This window comes from Bombina bombina, chromosome 12, assembly GCF_027579735.1.
Source record: "Bombina bombina isolate aBomBom1 chromosome 12, aBomBom1.pri, whole genome shotgun sequence".
Lineage (NCBI taxonomy): Eukaryota > Metazoa > Chordata > Amphibia > Anura > Bombinatoridae > Bombina > Bombina bombina.
This window is the reverse complement of record NC_069510.1, coordinates 91439321-91460852: the sequence shown is the minus strand read 5'-3', so window position 1 is coordinate 91460852 and position 21532 is coordinate 91439321. Positions and strand designations below refer to the sequence as shown.

General features: G+C 40.5%; 1 protein-coding gene across 1 annotated transcript in view; it reads left to right on the top strand.

The window, feature by feature from the left end:
* LOC128643243 (ras-related protein Rab-7a-like) overlaps window positions 1–21316 on the top strand; it is a 140672-nt gene extending 119356 nt beyond the window's left edge. Inside the window, exon 6 of the mRNA XM_053696230.1 lies at window positions 20798–21316. Coding sequence (XP_053552205.1) covers window positions 20798–20890 — 93 coding nt within the window. The 3' untranslated portion in view covers window positions 20891–21316. The remainder of the gene's footprint in view (window positions 1–20797) is intronic.
* The last annotated feature ends 216 nt before the right edge of the window (window positions 21317–21532 follow it).

Sequence of the window (21532 nt, the reverse complement as noted above, 5' to 3'; positions counted from 1 at the left end):
TAAGGGATTAGAAATAAGCATATGAGCCTACCTAGGTTTAGCTTTCAACAAAGAATACAAAGTGAAACAAAGCAAAATGGATGGAAAGTTGTTTAAAATTGCATGCCCTAAATCATGAAAGTTTAATTTTGACTAGAATGTACCTTTAGGAGATCCATCAAGGAGAAAAGGGAAGGGGATACCTATTTAAAGTATGTATATATATATATATATATATCTTTCATGTAATTGGCAAGAGTCCATGAGCTAGTGACGTATGGGATATACAATCCTACCAGGAGGGGTAAAGTTTCCCAAACCTCAAAATGCCTATAAATACACCCCTCACCACACCCACAATTCAGTTTTACAAACTTTGCCTCCTATGGAGGTGGTGAAGTAAGTTTGTGCTAAGATTTCTACGTTGATATGTGCTTCTCAGCATTTTGAAGCCCGATTCCTCTCAGAGTACAGTGAATGTCAGAGGGATGTGAAGGGAGTATCACCTATTGAATGCAATGGTTTTCCTCACGGGAGATCTATTTCATAGGTTCTCTGTTATCGGTCATAGAGATTCATCTCCTACCTCCCTTTTCAGATGGACAATATACTCTCATATTCCATTTCCTCTACTGATAACCGTTTCAGTACTGGTTTGGCTATCTGCTATATGTGGATGGGTTTCTTTGGGTAAGTATTGTCAGCCGCTCTGGAATCAATCCGGGATGTAACCCAACTGCTAGCGTGAATTGAAAGCACACGCTAGCACACTGAGAAATATCCAGGACGTGACCCACTCAGGAAGCAGATTAGAAGATAACAAAAATGAATATTGTTCCAGAATGCAGGAAAGCCACAAAGGATAAAACGTCCCTTTAAGTAGTACAAAGAACAAAAAGGAAATGCTCTTACTTTGAAGCTTCTGAAAAAGGTCCTCTTTAGCAGGCTTGTAAAACAAAGGAAAAGTTCTCTTTTGCAGCTTGTAAAAGTATAATGTCCCTTTAAGCAGGTTTATAACAAACAGAAAGGCAAAGTTCTCTTTTGCAGCTTGTAAAAGTAAATGTCCCTTTTAAGCAGGTGTATAACAAACAGAAAGGCAAAGTTCTCTTTTGCAGCTTGTAAAAGTATAATGTCCCTTTAAGCAGGTTTATAACAAACAGAAAGGCAAAGTTCTCTTTTGCAGCTTGTAAAAGTAAATGTCCCTTTTAAGCAGGTGTATAACAAACAGAAAGGCAAAGTTCTCTTTTGCAGCTTGTAAAAGTAAATGTCCCTTTTAAGCAGGTGTATAACAAACAGAAAGGCAAAGTTCTCTTTTGCAGCTTGTAAAAGTAAAATGTCCCTTTAAGCAGGTCTTGTTTAACAAAGAATAGGTTTAAAGGTAAAGGCCAAAGCAAGGTCAGGCAGGCAGAAGTCGGCATCCAAATATCAGCAAAAGGTATAGGCAAAAGACAGGGTCAGGCAAGCAGAAGTCGGCATCCAAGTGTCAGCAAAAGGGTAATAGCTACAGGCAAGGTCAGGCAGGCAGAAGTCAATGTCCAAATATCAGCAAGTAGGGATTAGGCAAGAGGCTTGGTCAGGCAGGCAGAAGTCGGTACACAGAAGAATAAAACTGATATGGTACTCACAATCCAGGGAAACAAACAAACGGGCCCAGATTCAGATCTCCCGCCGAGATTTAAAGGGCAGGAGCGTAACCGTCATCAGAGGGGTGTGAGAGAAAGCGTCATGTTGCTAAGCAACATGACGTCAGAGACACAGAGGAGTTCCGGGAGCCGCGGCGACACGGCGATGAACGGAAGCGCTCATGACAGCACCCCCTCCTCAAGGGCCCCTCCGGGGGACAGGACCAGGTCTATCAGGATGAGTCTTGTGGAAGGTCTTGACCAATATTGGAGCATTTACTTGATGAGCAGGTTCCCAAGAACGTTCCGTGACTGGATAACCCTTCCAATGAATGAGATAATACAATTTCTTGCCCCGCAATTTGGAATCTAGAATATGGCTGATCTCAAACTCAGGATGTCCATGCACCAATAACGGTGGAGGTTTAGAAAAAGGCTTAGAATACCTGTTAATCATCACAGGTTTTAAAAGAGAAACATGGAATACCGGATGGACTTTGAGAGACTTGGGTAAAGCTACCCGATAAGCAGTGGAACATACCTGACCCAGTATTCGGAAAGGACCCACATATCGTGGTCCCAATTTGTTAGAAGGTTGTTTCAGGCGAAGAAATCGAGAGGAAATCCAAACTTTATCGCCAGGGCGATATTTGGGAGCCTTTTTCCGTCGAAGATCCGAAAAGAACTTGTAACGTCTAGAAGTTACAGAAAGAATACGATGTATCTTCTGCCAATGTCGAGTTAATCTTCGGGCTGTAAGATCAGAAGCAGGATTCACTGTGGAGGAAGTATGCAAAGGGAACGTCCTAGGCTGATATCCGTAAGCTGCATGAAAAGGAGAAGTCTGAAGGGAGGAATTGTACCGGGCATTATGGGCCAATTCAGCCAAAGGAAGGTAAGAAGTCCAGTTAGAATGATAATGATCCACATAATGTCTAAGATATGTTTCAAGACACTGGTTTACTCTTTCAGTCTGACCATTCGATTGTGGGTGGTGAGAAGTAGAGAGAGATATAGTAGTACCAAAATGTTTACAAAGTGACCTCCAAAATCGAGAAACGAATTGTACCCCTCTATCTGAAACAATATCAAGAGGAAATCCATGGATTCTTACAATATGTAGAATAAAAAGTTCAGAGAGTCTTTTGGCAGATGGTAATCCTGGCAAGGGTACAAAATGAGCCGTCTTAGTGAACCTGTCGACCACCACCCAGATAGTATTGTTCCCAGTGGACAAGGGAAGATCGGTAATAAAGTCCATGGATACATGAGTCCAAGGCTGGTGAGGTATAGGCAATGGTTGGAGTAATCCTGAAGGAAGTTGGCGTGGAGTTTTGTTCATGGCACATTGTGTGCATACTGAGACGTAATCCTTCACATCTTGAAAGAGTGTAGGCCACCAGACATGTTGTTTGAGGTTTCGAGTGGTAATACTGATGCCAGGATGTCCAGAAAGGGGACTATCATGAGCCCAAAATAAAATCTTGGAACGAAGGCGTTCAGGAACAAAGAGTAAACCATTGGGAGGTTTACAGGACAAAGGAAGACGCTCTTGAGCGGACTGTAATTCTTGTAACCAAGAAGTTGTTAACTGGGCAATGACTTCATGAGGTTGGAGAATGGTACCAGACTCAGGAACTGGGGTATCTTGAAATTGTCTGGAAAGTGCGTCTGCTTTAATATTTTTTGAACCAGGTATGTAAGACAAATTATAGTGAAACCGAGAGAAGAATAAGGACCAGCGTGCTTGCCTGGAATTTAGTCGTTTGGCTGTTTGGAGATACAGAAGGTTCTTATGATCAGTAAGTATAGTAAATGGCAAAGAAGTACCTTCCAGCCAATGTCTCCATTCATCCAATGCCATCTTGATGGCAAGCAACTCTTTATTCCCTACGTCATAGTTAAATTCGGAAGGAGTGAATTTTTTAGAGAAAAAAGCAACAGGATGAATCCTTCCAGTCTCTGGTATTCGTTGAGACAGAACCGCTCCAGCAGCAACAGAGGAAGCATCCACCTCCAGAATAAATTGAAACTCAGGATTTGGATGACGAAGGATAGGAGCTGAGGAAAAAGCTTCTTTGAGAGATTCAAAAGCTTCTATAGCCTCAGACGGCCATACTTTACAGTTTTGTCCTTTTCTTGTGAGAGAAGTAAGAGGAGAAGTAATAGTAGCAAAATTCTTGATGAACTTTCTGTAATAATTGGCGAAGCCTAGGAAACGTTGTAAAGCCTTCAAAGAATCAGGTCTAGGCCAATCCAAAATGGCAGAAAGTTTAGTAGGGTCCATTTCGAATCCAGATGCCGATATTACATAACCCAGAAAGGGTATGATTTTTTGATGGAAAGAACATTTCTCCAGTTTAGCAAACAGATGGAATTCTCTTAGACGTTGAAGTACTTTCTTGACGTGGTGCACATGATCTTGGTGGTTCTGAGAAAAAATTAAGATGTCGTCCAGGTATATGATAACAAAAATATTCAAAAAATCACGAAAGATCTCATTTACAAAATGCTGGAAAACCGCCGGAGCATTGCATAGCCCAAAGGGCATGACCAAATATTCATAATGCCCAAATCGAGTGTTAAAGGCAGTCTTCCACTCATCTCCTTTGCGTATACGGATCAAGTTGTATGCACCACGTAGGTCGAGTTTGGTGAAAATGGTGGCTCCCTGAAGATAAGTAAAAAGTTCAGGAATAAGGGGCAGAGGATAACTGTTCTTGATGGTAATCTGATTCAATCCACGATAATCAATACAGGGTCTTAATCCGCCATCCTTTTTTCCCACAAAAAAGAAACCAGCCCCTACAGGGGAAGAGGAGGGTCGAATAAATCCTCTAGCCAGATTGTCTTTTATATATTCTTCCAGAGCCATGTTTTCTGGTTTAGAAAGTGGATATGTTTTGCCTCGAGGATAGGCAGCCCCAGGAAGGAGGTCAATGGGACAATCAAAAGGGCGATGAGGAGGAAGACGTTCCGCTTCTTTTTTGGAGAAGACATCCACAAAGTCATGGTAATGCATAGGTAAGGATTCCGGAGTTTCAACTGTGAGAGCAATAGTGAGTGGTAACTTAGTAATCTCTTGAAGACATTTAGTCTGGCATGTAGATCCCCAGGAAGTGAGTTCACCGAAAGTCCAAGAAAAAATGGGATTGTGAATCTGGAGCCAGGGTAATCCCAAGATAATGGGAAATTGCGGAGTGGGAATGACATCGAAACAAATTGTCTCAGAATGAAGTATTCCTACGGTGAGGATTAAGGGTTGAGTAGAAAACTGAATGTATCCAGAACCCAAAGGATCTCCACTGACCGTAGAGACTGAAATGGAATACTCCTTCTTTAGTAAGGGTATAGAATGAGTAGAAACAAATGTAGAGTCAATGAACACACCTCCAGCACCAGAATCAATTAGGGCTTGGGTATAGATCTTCTTTTGTCCAATTAGAAGAGTTACTGGAACAAAGAGTTTCTTGTATAGGGAATGACCACTATTTTGGCTTAACTCAGTTCCCTGGACTAGAGTTAAGCCCTGGCTTTTACTGGCCTAGTAGGACAATCCCTTAATAAATGTCCTTTAAGGCCACAGTACAGACATAAGCCAAGAGTCCGTCTTCTTAAGCGTTCAGTCTCAGTTAATTTTATACTTCCTACTTCCATGGGTTCAGCCTGATCAGTAGTAGGAGAGGCTGGAGTGACTGGACTAGAAGAACGAGGAGCTAAACGAAAAGGAGTTCGAGTGGCAGTCCTCTGTGTTCTATCCTTTTCTTGTTGGCGTTCACGAAACCTGGCGTCGAGACAGATACAGAGATTTATTAAGGCTTCTAAGGACTCTGGAAGTTCACGATACACCAATTCATCCTTGAGACGCTCAGAAAGTCCTTTACGGAAAGCGGCTCTGAGTGCTCCCTGATTCCAAGTGGTTTCAGAGGCAAGGGTGCGGAACTCAATTGCATATTGAGAGACTGGTTGATTTCCTTGACGTAAATCCAGGAGAGTTGCTTCAGCAGCGGATGACCTTCCAGGTTTATCGAATACGTTTGAGAATGTAGATAGAAATGTATCAACATCCAACAGTATAGGATCATTCTTTTCTAGCAAAGGTGACACCCAAGCCAAGGCTTTTCCTTTCATTAAGGAAATAAGAAACGTGATTCTAGAAGAGGCAGTAGCAAAGAGAGTAGGGCTATTTCGGAAATGAAGACGGCATTGATTCAAAAAGCCTCTACATTCTTCAGGATTCCCATCATATTTATCCGGAAGAGGAATCCTGGGACTTAGTTGTACCTGAGACTGATTGTTAGGAATCGGAGGAGGTAATGCCTCAATCGGATTTGGATTGGGATTAGGATTGGGAGGTGTGGTAGCAACCAAATTTTGTAATAGAGCAGTAATTTGATCAAGTTTAGTGTCCAGAGACTGCAAGTGAGTGGCATGAGAACCCAAGAGCTGTCCCTGGTGAGCCACGGCCATAGATAATTCAGTGGGGTCCATTTTTATGGCCCGTTTGTAATGTCAGCCGCTCTGGAATCAATCCGGGATGTAACCCAACTGCTAGCGTGAATTGAAAGCACACGCTAGCACACTGAGAAATATCCAGGACGTGACCCACTCAGGAAGCAGATTAGAAGATAACAAAAATGAATATTGTTCCAGAATGCAGGAAAGCCACAAAGGATAAAACGTCCCTTTAAGTAGTACAAAGAACAAAAAGGAAATGCTCTTACTTTGAAGCTTCTGAAAAAGGTCCTCTTTAGCAGGCTTGTAAAACAAAGGAAAAGTTCTCTTTTGCAGCTTGTAAAAGTATAATGTCCCTTTAAGCAGGTTTATAACAAACAGAAAGGCAAAGTTCTCTTTTGCAGCTTGTAAAAGTAAATGTCCCTTTTAAGCAGGTGTATAACAAACAGAAAGGCAAAGTTCTCTTTTGCAGCTTGTAAAAGTATAATGTCCCTTTAAGCAGGTTTATAACAAACAGAAAGGCAAAGTTCTCTTTTGCAGCTTGTAAAAGTAAATGTCCCTTTTAAGCAGGTGTATAACAAACAGAAAGGCAAAGTTCTCTTTTGCAGCTTGTAAAAGTAAATGTCCCTTTTAAGCAGGTGTATAACAAACAGAAAGGCAAAGTTCTCTTTTGCAGCTTGTAAAAGTAAAATGTCCCTTTAAGCAGGTCTTGTTTAACAAAGAATAGGTTTAAAGGTAAAGGCCAAAGCAAGGTCAGGCAGGCAGAAGTCGGCATCCAAATATCAGCAAAAGGTATAGGCAAAAGACAGGGTCAGGCAAGCAGAAGTCGGCATCCAAGTGTCAGCAAAAGGGTAATAGCTACAGGCAAGGTCAGGCAGGCAGAAGTCAATGTCCAAATATCAGCAAGTAGGGATTAGGCAAGAGGCTTGGTCAGGCAGGCAGAAGTCGGTACACAGAAGAATAAAACTGATATGGTACTCACAATCCAGGGAAACAAACAAACGGGCCCAGATTCAGATCTCCCGCCGAGATTTAAAGGGCAGGAGCGTAACCGTCATCAGAGGGGTGTGAGAGAAAGCGTCATGTTGCTAAGCAACATGACGTCAGAGACACAGAGGAGTTCCGGGAGCCGCGGCGACACGGCGATGAACGGAAGCGCTCATGACAAGTATGTTTTCATTACTTAAGACACTCTCAGCTATGGGTTGGCACTTTGTTTTTATATAAAGTTCTAAATATATGTATTGTACTTATATTTGCCATGATTCAGGTTTTCAGTATATTTCCTTTTGCAGACTGTCAGTTTCATATCTGGGAAATGCTTTTTTTTATATAAAAAAAAAATCTTACCTAGGGTATAGTCTCTTTTTCCAATTGACTGTCTTTTAAATTTGCGGGCAGAATTAGGCTCGCGAGGGTGCAAAATTCCAGAGTTTATTGCGTCATTCTTGGCGCAAAGTTATGTTCATTGACGCAAATTCGGCATTTCCGGCGTCTTAGTTGACGTGAGTCCTTTCTCAAGGTTGTGTCATCTATGACGCGAGTGTCATACTTGGCGCCAAATATTTTCTTTATTTAAGACCCCGTTTCTATTTGCCTCCTGCCTTTTTTCTATGTCAGAGGGCTATGCTGTTTGCATTTTTTCCCATTCCTGAAACTGCCATATAAGGAAATTGATAATTTTGCTTTATATGTTGTTTTTTTCTCTTGCATTTGCAAGATGCCTCAATCTGATCCTGTCTCAGAAATCACTGATGGAACCCTGAGGTCTGATAACAGTTCTACCAAAGCTAAGTGCATTTGTTGTAAACTTGTGGGGGTTATACCTCCAGCTGTGGTTTGCAATAGTTGTCATGATAAACTTTTACATGCAGAGAATGTATCTATCAGTAGTAGTTCATTACCTGTTGCTTTAAAATTTATTGCTGATTCTATTCAGAAGGCTTTGTCTGCCATTCCGCCTTCTAATAAACGTAAAAGGTCTTTTAAAACTTCTCATAAGGTTGATGACATTTCATATGACCAGCAACATACGGCATTGTCCTTCTCTGACGAGGATCTATCTGATTCAGAAGATTCTGCCTCAGATATTGACACTGACAAATCCTCTTATTTATTTAAAATGGAGTATATTCGTTCTTTGTTAAAAGAAGTGCTGATTACATTAGATATGGAGGAAACTAGTCCTCTTGATATTAAAACTAGTAAACGTTTAAATTCTGTTTATAAACCTCCTGTGGTTATTCCAGAGGTTTTTCCAGTTCCTGATGCTATTTCTGATATGATTTCTAAAAAATGGAATAGGCCTGGTACTTCTTTCTCTTGTAAGGTGTATCCAGTCCACGGATCATCCATTACTTGTGGGATATTCTCCTTCCCAACAGGAAGTTGCAAGAGGATCACCCACAGCAGAGCTGCTATATAGCTCCTCCCCTAACTGCCATACCCAGTCATTCTCTTGCAACTCTCAACAAGCATGGAGGTAGTAAGAGAGAAGTGGTATAACGTAGTTGTCTTTTTTCTTCAATCAAAATTTTATTATTTTAAAATGGTACCGGAGTTGTACTATTTTGTCCCAGGCAGAAAATAGAAGAAGAATCTGCCTGTGATTACTATGATCTTAGCAGGTTGTAACTAAGATCCATTGCTGTTCTCACACATGACTGAAGAGAGAGGTAACTTCAGCGGGGGAATGGCGTGCAGGTCATCCTGCTATGAGGTATGTGCAGTTACATTTTTTTCTAGAAGATGTGAATGCTAGTAAATGCTGCTGATACCAGATTTATGTAAGGTAAGCCTGAATACAGTGATTTAATAGCGACTGGTATCATGCTTACTTTTTGAGGTAATACTCATATATTTACAATATAAAACGTTTGCTGGCATGTTTAAACGTTTTTATATATACTTTGGTGATAAAACGTTATTGGGGCCTAGTTTTCTTCCACATGGCTGGCTTAAATTTGCCTAGAAACAGTTTCCTGAGGCCTTCCACTGTGTTACTATGAGTGGGAGGGGCCTAATTTAGCGCTTTTTTGCGCAGTAACTTTTACAGACTGAGACATCCAGCTTCCTCCAGGAGTCCCCTGAATGCTATAGGACATCTCTAAAGGGCTCTTAGGCTTTCCAAAGTCGTTTGTTTGGAAAGGTAGGCCCACAGCAAGGCTGTGGCAGTTTGGTGTGACTGTTAAAAACATCTATATCGTTTTTTTGATCCGTTTTTTGAGCTAAGGGGTTAATCATCCATTTGCAAGTGGGTGCAATGCTCTGTTAGCTTATTATACACACTGAAAAAAATTTGTTTGATTTACTGCTTTTTTTCACTGTTTTTCAAATTCTGACAAAATTTGTTTCTCTTAAAGGCACAGTACTGTTTTTATTTTTTGCTTGTTAACTTGATTTAAAGTGTATTCCAAGCTTGCTGGTCTCATTGTTAGTCTGTTTAAACATGTCTGACATAGAGGAAACTCCTTGTTCATTATGTTTAGAAGCCATGGTGGAACCCCCTCTTAGAATGTGTACCAAATGTACTGATTTCACTTTAAGTAATAAAGATCATATTCTGTCTTTAAAAAATTTATCACCAGAGGAATCTGACGAGGGGGAAGTTATGCCGACTAACTCGCCCCACGTGTCAGACCCTTTGACTCACGCTCAAGGGACTCACGCTCTAATGGCGCCAAGTACATCTAGTGCGCCCATAGCGTTTACTTTACAAGACATGGCGGCGGTCATGGACAATCCCCTGTCAGCGGTATTATCCAGACTACCTGGGTTTAGAGGAAAGCGAGACAGCTCTGGAGTTAGAAGAAATACAGAGCATACTGCCGCTTTAAGAGCTATGTCTGATACTCCCTCACAATATACAGAAGCTGAGGAAGGAGAGCTTCTTTCTGTGGGTGATGTTTCTGATTCAGGGAAAAAGATTCAACCTGATTCTGATATGTCTACATTTAAATTTAAGCTTAAACACCTCCGCCTGTTGCTCAGGGAGGTTTTAGCTGCTCTGAATGACTGTGATACAATTGCAGTGCCAGAAAAATTGTGTAGATTGGACAAATACTATGCAGTGCCGGTGTGCACTGATATTTTTCCAATACCTAAAAGGTTTACAGAAATTATTACTAAGGAATGGGATAGATCAGGTGTGCCGTTCTCTCCCCCTCCTATTTTTACCCTTAGGTGGAGGGAGCAGTTTCTACTCTAGCTAAGCGTACTACTATCCCTGTCGAGGACAATTGTGCTTTCTCAGATCCAATGGATAAAAAGTTAGAGGGTTGCCTTAAAAAAATGTTTATTCAACAAGGTTTTATTCTACAGCCCCTTGCATGCATTGCCCCAGTCACTGCTGCTGCGGCTTTCTGGTTTGAGTCTCTGGAAGAGGCTTTACAGGTAGAGACCCCATTGGATGACATACTTGACAAGCTTAGAGCACTTAAGCTAGCCAATTCTTTTGTTTCTGATGCCATTGTTCATTTGACTAAACTAACGGCTAAGAATTCTGGTTTTGCTATTCAAGTGCGCAGGGCGCTATGGCTTAAATCGTGGTCAGCTGACGTTACTTCAAAGTCTAAGCTGCTTAACATTCCCTTCAAGGGGCAAACCCTATTTGGGCCTGGTTTGAAGGAGATCATTTCTGATATCACTGGAGGAAAAGGTCATGCCCTTCCTCAGGATAGGTCCAAATCAATGGCCAGACAGACTAATTTTCGTGCCTTTCGAAACTTCAAGGCGAGTACGGCATCAACTTCCTCTAATGCAAAACAAGAGGGAACTTTTGCCTAGTCCAAGTCGGTCTGGAGACCTAACCAGACCTGGAACAAAGGTAAGCAGGCCAAAAAGCCTGCTGCTGCCCCTAAGTCAGCATGAAGTATCAGCCCCCTATCCGGTAACGGATCTAGTAGGGGGCAGACTTTCGCTCTTCGCCCAGGCTTGGGCAAGAGATGTCCAGGATCCCTGGGCGTTGGAAATTGTATCCCAGGGATATCTTCTGAACTTCAAAGCTTCTCCTCCAAAAGGGAGATTTCACCTTTCACAATTATCTGCAAACCAGATAAAGAGAGAGGCATTCTTACACTGTGTTCAAGACCTCCTAGTTATGGGAGTGATCCATCCTGTTCCACAGGAGGAACAAGGACAGGGATTTTACTCAAATCTGTTTGTGGTTCCCAAAAAAGAGGGAACCTTCAGACCAATTTTAGATCTCAAAATTTTAAACAAATTCCTCAGAGTTCCATCATTCAAGATGGAGACTATTCGTACCATCCTACCTATGATCCAGGAGGGTCAATACATGACTACAGTGGATTTAAAGGATGCTTATCTTCACATTCTGATACACAAAGATCATCATCGGTTTCTCAAGTTTGCCTTCCTGAACAGGCATTACCAGTTTGTAGCTCTTCCCTTTGGGTTAGCTACAGCCCCAAGAATCTTTACAAAGGTTCTGGGTTCACTTCTGGCGGTCCTACGACTGCGGCGCATAGCAGTGGCCCCTTATTTAGACGACATTCTGATACAGGCGTCAAATTTCCAAATTGCCATGTCTCATACGGACATTGTTCTGGCCTTACTAAGTTCGCATGGGTGGAAGGTGAACGAGGAAAAGAGTTCTCTATCCCCTCTCACAAGAGTCTCCTTTCTGGGAACTCTAATAGATTCTGTAGAAATGAGGATTTACCTGACAGAGTCCAGGTTATCAAAACTTCTAAATTCCTGCCGTGTTCTTTATTCCACTTCTCGCCCTTCGGTGGCTCAGTGTATGGAAGTAATCGGCTTAATGGTAGCGGCAATGGACATAGTGCCGTTTGCACGTCTACATCTCAGACCGCTGCAACTATGCATGCTCAGTCAGTGGAATGGGGATTACACAGATTTGTCCCCTCTACTAAATCTGGATCAAGAGACCAGGGATTCTCTTCCCTGGTGGCTATCTCGGGTCCATCTGTCCAAGGGAATGACCTTTCGCAGGCCAGATTGGACAATTGTAATGACAGATGCCAGCCTTCTAGGCTGGGGGGCAGTCTGGAACTCTCTGAAGGCTCAGGGATCGTGGACTCAGGAGGAGACACTCCTTCCAATAGACATTCTGGAACTGAGAGCGATATTCAATGCTCTTCAGGCTTGGCCTCAGCTAGCGACAATGAGGTTCATCAAATTTCAGTCGGACAACATCACGACTGTGGCTTACATCAACCATCAAGGGGGAACAAGGAGTTCCCTAGCGATGTTAGAAGTCTCAAAGATAATTAGTTGGGCAGAGTTTCACTCTTGCCACCTATCAGCTATCCATATCCCAGGTGTAGAGAACTGGGAGGCGGATTTTCTAAGTCGACAGACTTTTCATCCGGGGGAGTGGGAACTCCATCCGGAGGTGTTTGCACAATTGATTCATCGTTGGGGCAAACCAGAACTGGATCTCATGGCGTCTCGCCAGAACGCCAAGCTTCCTTGTTACGGATCCAGGTCCAGGGACCCCAAGGCAACGCTGATAGATGCTCTAGCAGCGCCTTGGTCCTTCAACCTGGCTTATGTGTTTCCACCGTTTCCTCTGCTCCCTCGTCTGATTGCCAAAATCAAGCAGGAGAGAGCATCGGTGATCTTGATAGCGCCTGCGTGGCCACGCAGGACTTGGTATGCAGATCTGGTGGACATGTCATCCTTTCCACCATGGACTCTGCCGCTGAGACAGGACCTTCTACTTCAGGATCCTTTCAACCATCCAAATCTAATTTCTCTGAGGCTGACTGCCTGGAGATTGAACGCTTGATTTTATCAAAGCGTGGTTTCTCCAAGTCAGTCATTGATACCTTAATTCAGGCACGAAAGCCTGTCACCAGGAAAATCTATTATAAGATATGGCGTAAATATCTTTATTGGTGTGAATCCAAGGGCTACTCATGGAGTAAGGTCAGGATTCCCAGGATATTATCTTTTCTCCAAGAGGGATTGGAGAAAGGATTGTCAGCTACTTCCTTAAAGGGACAGATTCTTATTCTATTCTTTTGCACAAGCGTCTGGCGGATGTTCCAGATGTTCAGGCATTTTGTCAGGCTTTAGTTAGAATCAAGCCTGTGTTTAAACCTGTTGCTCCACCTTGGAGTTTAAATTTGGTTCTTAAAGTTCTTCAGGGGGTTCCGTTTGAACCTCTTCATTCCATAGATATCAAACTTTTATCTTGGAAAGTTCTTTTTTTGGTAGCTATTTCCTCGGCTCGTAGAGTTTCCGAGTTATCTGCCTTTACAATGTGATTCTCCTTATCTGATCTTCCATGCAGATAAGGTAGTTCTGCGTACCAAACCTGGGTTTTTACCTAAGGTGGTACCTAATAAGAATATCAATCAGGAGATTGTTGTTCCATCATTGTGTCCTAATCCTTCTTCAAAGAAGGAACGTCTATTACACAATCTTGACGTGGTTCGTTTTTTAAAGTATTATTTACAAGCTACTAAAGATTTTCGTCAAACATCTGCTTTGTTTGTTGTCTACTCTGGACAGAGGAGAGGCCAAAAGGCTTCGGCAACCTCTCTTTCGCTTTGGCTAAGAAGTATAATCCACTTAGCTTATGAGACTGCTGGCCAGCAGCCTCCTGAAAGGATTACAGCTCATTCTACTAGAGCTGTGGCTTCCAAATGGGCCTTTAAAAATGAGGCTTCTGTTGAACAGATTTGCAAGGCGGCGACTTGGTCTTCGCTTCATACCTTTTCAAAATTCTATAAATTTGATACTTTTGCTTCTTCGGAGGCTATTTTTGGGAGAAAGGTTTTACAGGCAGTGGTACCTTCCGTTTAAGTACCTGCCTTGTCCCTCCCTTCATCCGTGTACTTTAGCTTTGGTATTGGTATCCCACAAGTAATGGATGATCCGTGGACTGGATACACCTTACAAGAGAAAACATAATTTATGCTTACCTGATAAATTTATTTCTCTTGTGGTGTATCCAGTCCACGGCCCGCCCTGTCATTTTAAGGCAGGTATTTTTTAATTTTAAACTACAGTCACCACTGCACCCTATGGTTTCTCCTTTCTCTGCTTGTCTTCGGTCGAATGACTGGATATGGCAGTTAGGGGAGGAGCTATATAGCAGCTCTGCTGTGGGTGATCCTCTTGCAACTTCCTGTTGGGAAGGAGAATATCCCACAAGTAATGGATGATCCATGGACTGGATACACCACAAGAGAAATAAATTTATCAGGTAAGCATAAATTATGTTTTTATTCCTCCTTCAAGGTTTAAAAAAATGTATCCTTTGCCAGCAGTTAGATTGGAGTTTTGGGAAAAGATCCCCAAAGTTGATGGGGCTGTCTCTACTCTTGCTAAACGTACTACTATTCCTATGGAAGATAGTACTTCTTTTAAAGATCCTTTAGATAGGAAACTTGAGTCTTATCTAAGGAAAGCTTATTTATATTCAGGCCATCTTCTTAGGCCTGCAATTTCTTTGGCTGATGTTGCAGCTTCTTCAACTTTTTGGTTGGAAACTTTAGCGCAACAAGTATTGGATCATGATTTGTCTAGCATTGCTAAGTTGATTCAACATGCTAATAATTTCATTTGTGATGCCATTTTTGATATTATCAAAATTGATGTTAAATCTATGTCTTTAGCTATTTTAGCTAGAAGAGCTTTGTGGCTCAAATCTTGGAATGCTGATATGACTTCTAAGTCCAGATTGCTATCTCTTTCTTTCCAAGGTAATAAATTATTTGGTTCTGAGTTGGATTCAATAATTTCAACTGTCACTGGGGGGAAGGGAGTTTTTTTGCCTCAAGATAAAAGACCTAAGGGTAAATCTAAAGCTTCTAACCGTTTTTGTTCCTTTCGATAAAATAAGCAACAGAAACCTAATCCTTCCCCTAAGGAATCTGCTTCCAATTGGAAGCCTTCTTCAAATTGGAATAAATCCAAGCCATTTAAGAGATCAAAACCAGCCCCCAAGTCCGCATGAAGGTGCGGCCCTCATTCCAGCTCAGCTGGTAGGGGACAGATTAAAATTTTTCAAAAATGTTTGGATCAATTCAGTCCAAAATCATTGGATTCAGAGTATTGTCTCTCAAGGGTACATAATAGTATTCAGAGTAAGACCGCCTGTGAGAAGATTTTTTCTCTCACGCATTCCAGCAAACCCAGTAAAGGCTCAGGCTTTCCTGAAGTGTGTTTCAGACCTGGAGTTATCAGGGGTAATCATTCCAGTTCCATTTCAGGAACAGGCTCTGGGGTTTTATTCAAATCTATTCATTGTCGCAAAGAAAGAAAATTCATTCAGACCAGTTTTGGATCTAAAGATTTTGAATCGATATGTAAGAGTACCAACTTTCAAAATGGTGACTATAAGGACTATTCTGCCTTTTGTTCAGCAAGGACATTATATGTCCACAATAGACTTACATGATGCATATCTTCATATTCCGATTCATCCAGATCACTATCCGTTCCTGAGATTCTCTTTTCTAGACAAGCATTAACAATTTGTTGCTCTTCCTTTTGGCCTAGCAACAGTTCCAAGAATCTTTTCAAAGGTTCTAGGTGCCCTACTCTCTGTAATCAGAGAGCGGGATATTGCAGTATTTCCTTATTTGGACGATATCTTGCTACTCGCTCAGTCTTTACGTTCTGCAGAATCTCACACAAATCAACTAGTGTTGTTTCTTCGAAGACATGGTTGGAGGATCAATTTACCAAAAAGTTCTTTGATTCCTCAGACAAAGGTAACCTTTTTAGGCTTCCAGATAGATTCAGTGTCCATGACTTTGTCTCTAACAGACAAGAGACGTTTGAAATTGGTTGCAGCCTGTCGGAACCTTCAGTCTCAGTCATTCCCTTCAGTAGCTATGTGCATGGAAGTTTTAGGTCTCATGACTGCAGCATCGGACGCGATCCCCTTTGCTCGTTTTCATATGAGACCTCTCCAGCTTTGTATGATGAACCAATGGTGCAGGGATTATACAAGGATATCACAATTAATATCCTTAAATCCCAATGTTCGACTATCTCTGACTTGGTGGTTAGATCACCATCGTATAATTTAGGGGCCTCTTTCGTTCGTCCAACCTGGACTGTGATCACAACAGATGCGGGTCTTTCAGGTTGGGGAGTTGTTTGGGGATCTCTGACAGCACAAGGGGTTTAGAAATCTCAAGAGGCGAGATTACCTATCAATATTTTAGAACTCCGTACGATTTTCAGAGCCCTTCAGTCTTGGCCTCTGTTGAAGAGAGAACAGTTCATTTGTTTTCAGACAGATGATATCACAACTGTGGCATATGTCAATCATCAGGGTTGGACTCGCAGTCCTCAAGCTATGAAAGAAGTATCTCGGATACTTGTTTGGGCGGAATCCAGCTCCTGTCTAATTTCTACGGTTCATATCCCAGGTATAGACAATTGGGAAGCGGATTGTCTCTCCACCCAGATGTGTTTTCTCAAATTGTTCAGATGTGAGGGCTTCCAGAAATAGATCTGATGGCATCTCATCTAAACAAGAAACTCCCCAGGTACCTGTCCAGGTCCAGGGATCCTCAGGCGGAAGCAGTGGATGCATTGACACTTCCTTGGTGTTATCAACCTGCTTATATTTTCCCACCTCTAGTTCTTCTTCCAAGAGTGATCTCCAAAATCATCATGGAGCAATTGTTTGTGCTGCTGGTGGCCCCAGCATGACCTCACAGGTTTTGGTATGCAGATCTTGTTTGGATGTCCAGTTGCCAACCTTGGCCACTTCCATTAAGACCAGACCTTCTATCTCAAGGTCCGTTTTTCCATCAGGATCTCAAATTATTAAATTTGAAGGTTTGGAAATTGAACGCTTAGTGCTTAGTCATAGAGGTTTCTCTGACTCAATGATTAATATTATGTTACAGGCTCATAAATCTGTTTCTAGAAAGATTTATTATTGAGTTTGGAAGACTTACATTTCATGGTGTTCTTCTCATAAATTCTCTTAGTATTCTTTTAGAATTCCTAGAATTTTACAGTTTCTTCAGGATGGTTTGGATAAAGGTTTGTCTGCAAGATCCTTGAAAGGACAAATGTGACGAACCAAGGTTAACCAACCCTGCGCCAGTCACTTATTTGGTACAGAAAGGGTTATCAGCCCCCTTTTTCTGTCACCAATAAGTCACAATCTAGCCACACCAGGCAAGCTTGTGATTCAGTTTAGTGGGTGCAAGGGTAAACCACACTCCCTAGTCTGTACTAGACGTAAGAGAAATGCCCTAAACTCCCTTTTAATGCCACCCACACTAAACCAATAATACTATAGCTCAAATACTGCCACCACTTAAAATTTATTAAAGGGAAAATCCTAAGACAAAACCCAGACTTTACACATTAACCCTCTAAATATAATTTAGCAGAAAATAACCTAAATTATACAGTTCTAATATTCCAGTCTCTTTCAGTAACATGGTTCAATTATTAGACAAAGGCCAAACTTAATAAAAGAATGATTTATTATGCCAAAAATATTATGCACAATGCATTATTAATAAAAATTGGTACAAATAACATGACCCATTAGCAAACAGTGTTTTAAAATAAAATAGGAGAAAAATAACAGACCTAATACTTCACTAGCTTATGAGTCTGCCCCCAGGGAGATGGGCAAGAAGAAAAGTTGTCACTCACGCTGTAGCAAGCAGCCTCCCATGTAGAATGAACACCTTATTGTTAAAAACATAAGATTCTTATACCATTTTCCAGAGATTAGGTTGCCTGACCACACCCTCCTGGGCGGGCTAAGAAACCCCCCTGTCTTTATGCCCTTCAATAGACTAAGTTCTTGCCTGAAATTATACAATCCATTATAATTTCTGCTAGGTAACTATTTCTATATTTACATATCGAGAACCTCTTAGTTTCATTGGGAGAATCGGTTTGATATCAAATATGCCATAGGTGGTCATAATTACCTTCATTTAAGGTTATAACAGTTTTAACACACATAAGTACATAATATACCAATGTCCTTTCAGTGACCTGGTCAGTTTTTGTGATGGAGGCCCTGTTTTGCATCATGCATTCTATTGGCAACCTAAGCCATAAAGCCTTTCCTGTGTATTTTCTGAAACTAAGAGCTTGAGTGGCATTATGACTCAATGCATACACAATAACACTTGGTGGGGCTATTTAGGAGGCTCCTGGCACTTCAAAGAAAACACACAATTCTTCTTGAAAAACAAATAACTGTTTTGAGTTCAAGCTACACAAAATTAACCCCTTCTTAGTTAAAGCCTGAGGTTTTCGTGACAACAAATTTCTGCTCTTTCTGTTTTATTTCATAGAATTATTGCTAAACTTCCTGATATTCATTGTTTTGTGCAGGCTTTGGTTCGTATCAAGCCTGTCATTAAATTAATCTCTCCTCCTTGGAGTCTTAATTTGGTTTTGAAGACTTTACAGGCTCCTCCATTTGAGCATATGCATTCTTTAGACATTAAACTACTTTCTTGGAATATGTTGTTTCTTTTGGCCATCTCTTCTGCTAGAAGAGTTTCTGAATTATCCGCTCTCTCTTGTGAATCACCTTTTCTGATTTTTCATCAGGATAAAGCAGTTTTGCGGACTTCATTTAAATTTCTACCTAAGGTTGTAAATTCTAACAACATTAGTAGAGAAATTGTTGTCCCTTCTTTATGTCCTAATCCTAAGAATTCTTTGGAAAGATCTTTACATTCTTTGGATGTGGTGAGAGCTTTGAAATATTATGTTGAAGCTACTAAATATTTCAGGAAGACTTCTAGTCTATTTGTTACATTTTCTGGTTCCAGGAAAGGTCAGAAGGCTTCTGCTGTTTCCTTGGCCTCATGGTTAAAACTTTTGATTCATCAAGCCTATTTGGAGTCGGGTCAAGCCCGGCCTCAGAGAATTACAGCTCATACTACTAGATCAGTTTCCACTTCCTGGGCTTTTAAGTATCAAGCTTCAGTTGATCAGATTTGCAAAGCTGCTACTTGGTCTTCTTTGCATACATTTACTAAATTCTACCATTTTTATGTATTTGCTTCTTCGGAAGCAGTTTTTGGTTCTTCAGGCATCGGTTTCAGTTTGATTTTTGTGCTGTTGATTTAAGTTTTTTCCTCACATTTATGAGAATTAACTTATATTTTGGGTTGTGGATTATTTTTTTCAGCGGAAAATGGATGTTTTTATTTTTTATCCCTCCCTCTCTAGTGACTCTTGCGTGGAGTTCCACATCTTGGGTATTGCTATCCCATACGTCACTAGCTCATGGACTCTTGCCAATTACATGAAGGAAAAAATAATTTATGTAAGAACTTACCTGATAAATTCATTTCTTTCATATTGGCAAGAGTCCACGAGGCCCACCCTCTTTTTTATGGTGATTATGATTTTTTTGTATAAAGCACAATTATTTCCAAATTCCTTTGTTGATGCTTTTTACTCCTTTCTTTATCACCCCACTTCTTGGCTATTCGTTAAACTGAATTGTGGGTGTGGTGAGGGGTGTATTTATAGGCATTTTGAGGTTTGGGAAACTTTGCCCCTCCTGGTAGGATTTTATATCCCATAAGTCACTAGCTCATGGACTCTTGCCAATATGAAAGAAATACATTTATCAGGTAAGTTCTTACATAAATTATGTTATATATAAAAATAGAAATCCATGCATTGGAATAAGCATTAGTGTTCTCAGAAATATTTTGAGCTAGGCGTTTAATAAACACATAAAACATGCCCCTGCAAATGTTAAAGGGATAGTCTAGCCAAAATTAAACTTTCATGATTCAGATAGAGCAGTCAATTTTAAGCAACTTTCTAATTTACTCCTATTATTGTTTTTACTTTGTTCTCTTGGTATCTTTATTTGAAAAAGCAAGGATGTAAGCTTAGGAGCCGGCCTGTTTTTTGTTCAGCACCCGGGTAGCGCTTGCTGATTGGTGGCAACATTTAGACACCAGTCAGCAAGTGCTACCCAGGTGCTGAACCAAAGATGGGCAAGCTTCTAAGCTTACATTCAAATAAAGATACCAAGATAATGAAGAAACATTAATAAACGTAGTAATTTAGAAAGTTGCTTAAAACCGCATGGTCTATCTGGATCGTGAAAGTTTAATTTTGACTAGAATATTCCTTTGAGCAATATTCAGGATTCTAATGTGTGTCAGTTAATTGCATAATTGACTTTAAAACACACATAACATCTGGCCGGTATTTTTAAAGTTCAGGTCAAAGTGTAAACTAAAGATTAAATAAAGAATTAAAGATGCTATCATGGTCAAGCTTCTAAGTGGAATCTACTTATCATTCCTAGCAACTTTAGTTCCTGATTTATGCCGTATAATCATTTATGCAAATGTATGCTAATGACCATAGTCAGGTTTTTTTTTTGCAGAATAGGTGGCAGCCCTAACCTTCTTTCTTGTTAAATTATTTATTTATTTTCTTAAAGGACCACTAAGCAAGTAGAATATCATAATCAATAAATGCATAGTAAAAATACAATGTAAAAGAACGTATTTTGAATTTCAAATAAGTCAGTTAGTTCCAATTTCCTTTCCACTTCATCATGTGACAGCCCTTAGCCAATCACAAAATGCATAAATGTATATACTGATCTGAATTCTTACACATGCTTAGTAGGAGTTGTGCCTCAAACAGTGTGCATATAAAAATATTGTGCACATATAGATTATGGAATTGAACTGAAAGCTGTTTAAAATTGCGTGCTCTATCTAAATCATGAAAGTCTAATTTTGACATTACTGTCCCTTCTAACGCAGCACCAGGATCCAGACCGGCAATTAGACTTGGAATCTTTTACCCTCTTCAGACAGAACGGAAATGACATGCAGAAACAGAAATGTGATTGTTAAATGACTCTGCATTCCACAGTTATGGTTGGATATGTTACTAGGTCAACCATTATCATTGGACGATTCGAATGATATCATTTTAAGGAGAACATTGCTTAGACAATTCTTATGGAACTTAAGTCTACTCAAGACGTATTCAAGAAAGGAATTCTGCATTTTACTGGTAGAGATCATACAAGTGACAATGACAGGAAGAGGATTTGATTTAGTTGTTATATTGGGCAAAAAAAAGTATTTGTGGTTTTAAATGTAGCAGCATTTTTGCTACTTGTTTCTTTAGTTTTTACATATTAATAAATCATGGTTACTGTCTGAAGTAATCATTTTTTTGTATTCTAAAGGAACTTGCTAGTGGAAAAAAATATGCTGAAATTTGTTAGTAAAAGAAGGGAATGTGTTAAAAAAATAAATAATATATGTTTAAAATTGGTTTATAAGACTCGTTCTTTCTGATTCTGAACCTTTTCAGACATTAACTGCTGGGTGAGTACTAAAGCAAACTATATACAGGGTAGGGAGAAAAACGTCCTTCCTAGGGGCCCGTATGTTCTAAAGCCTGTAATCTTGTAAAGTGTCCAAAATCATGTGTGAATCTAGTTTCGCAAAGAGATCCATTAGTAGTAGGGCTGCCACCTTGACCAT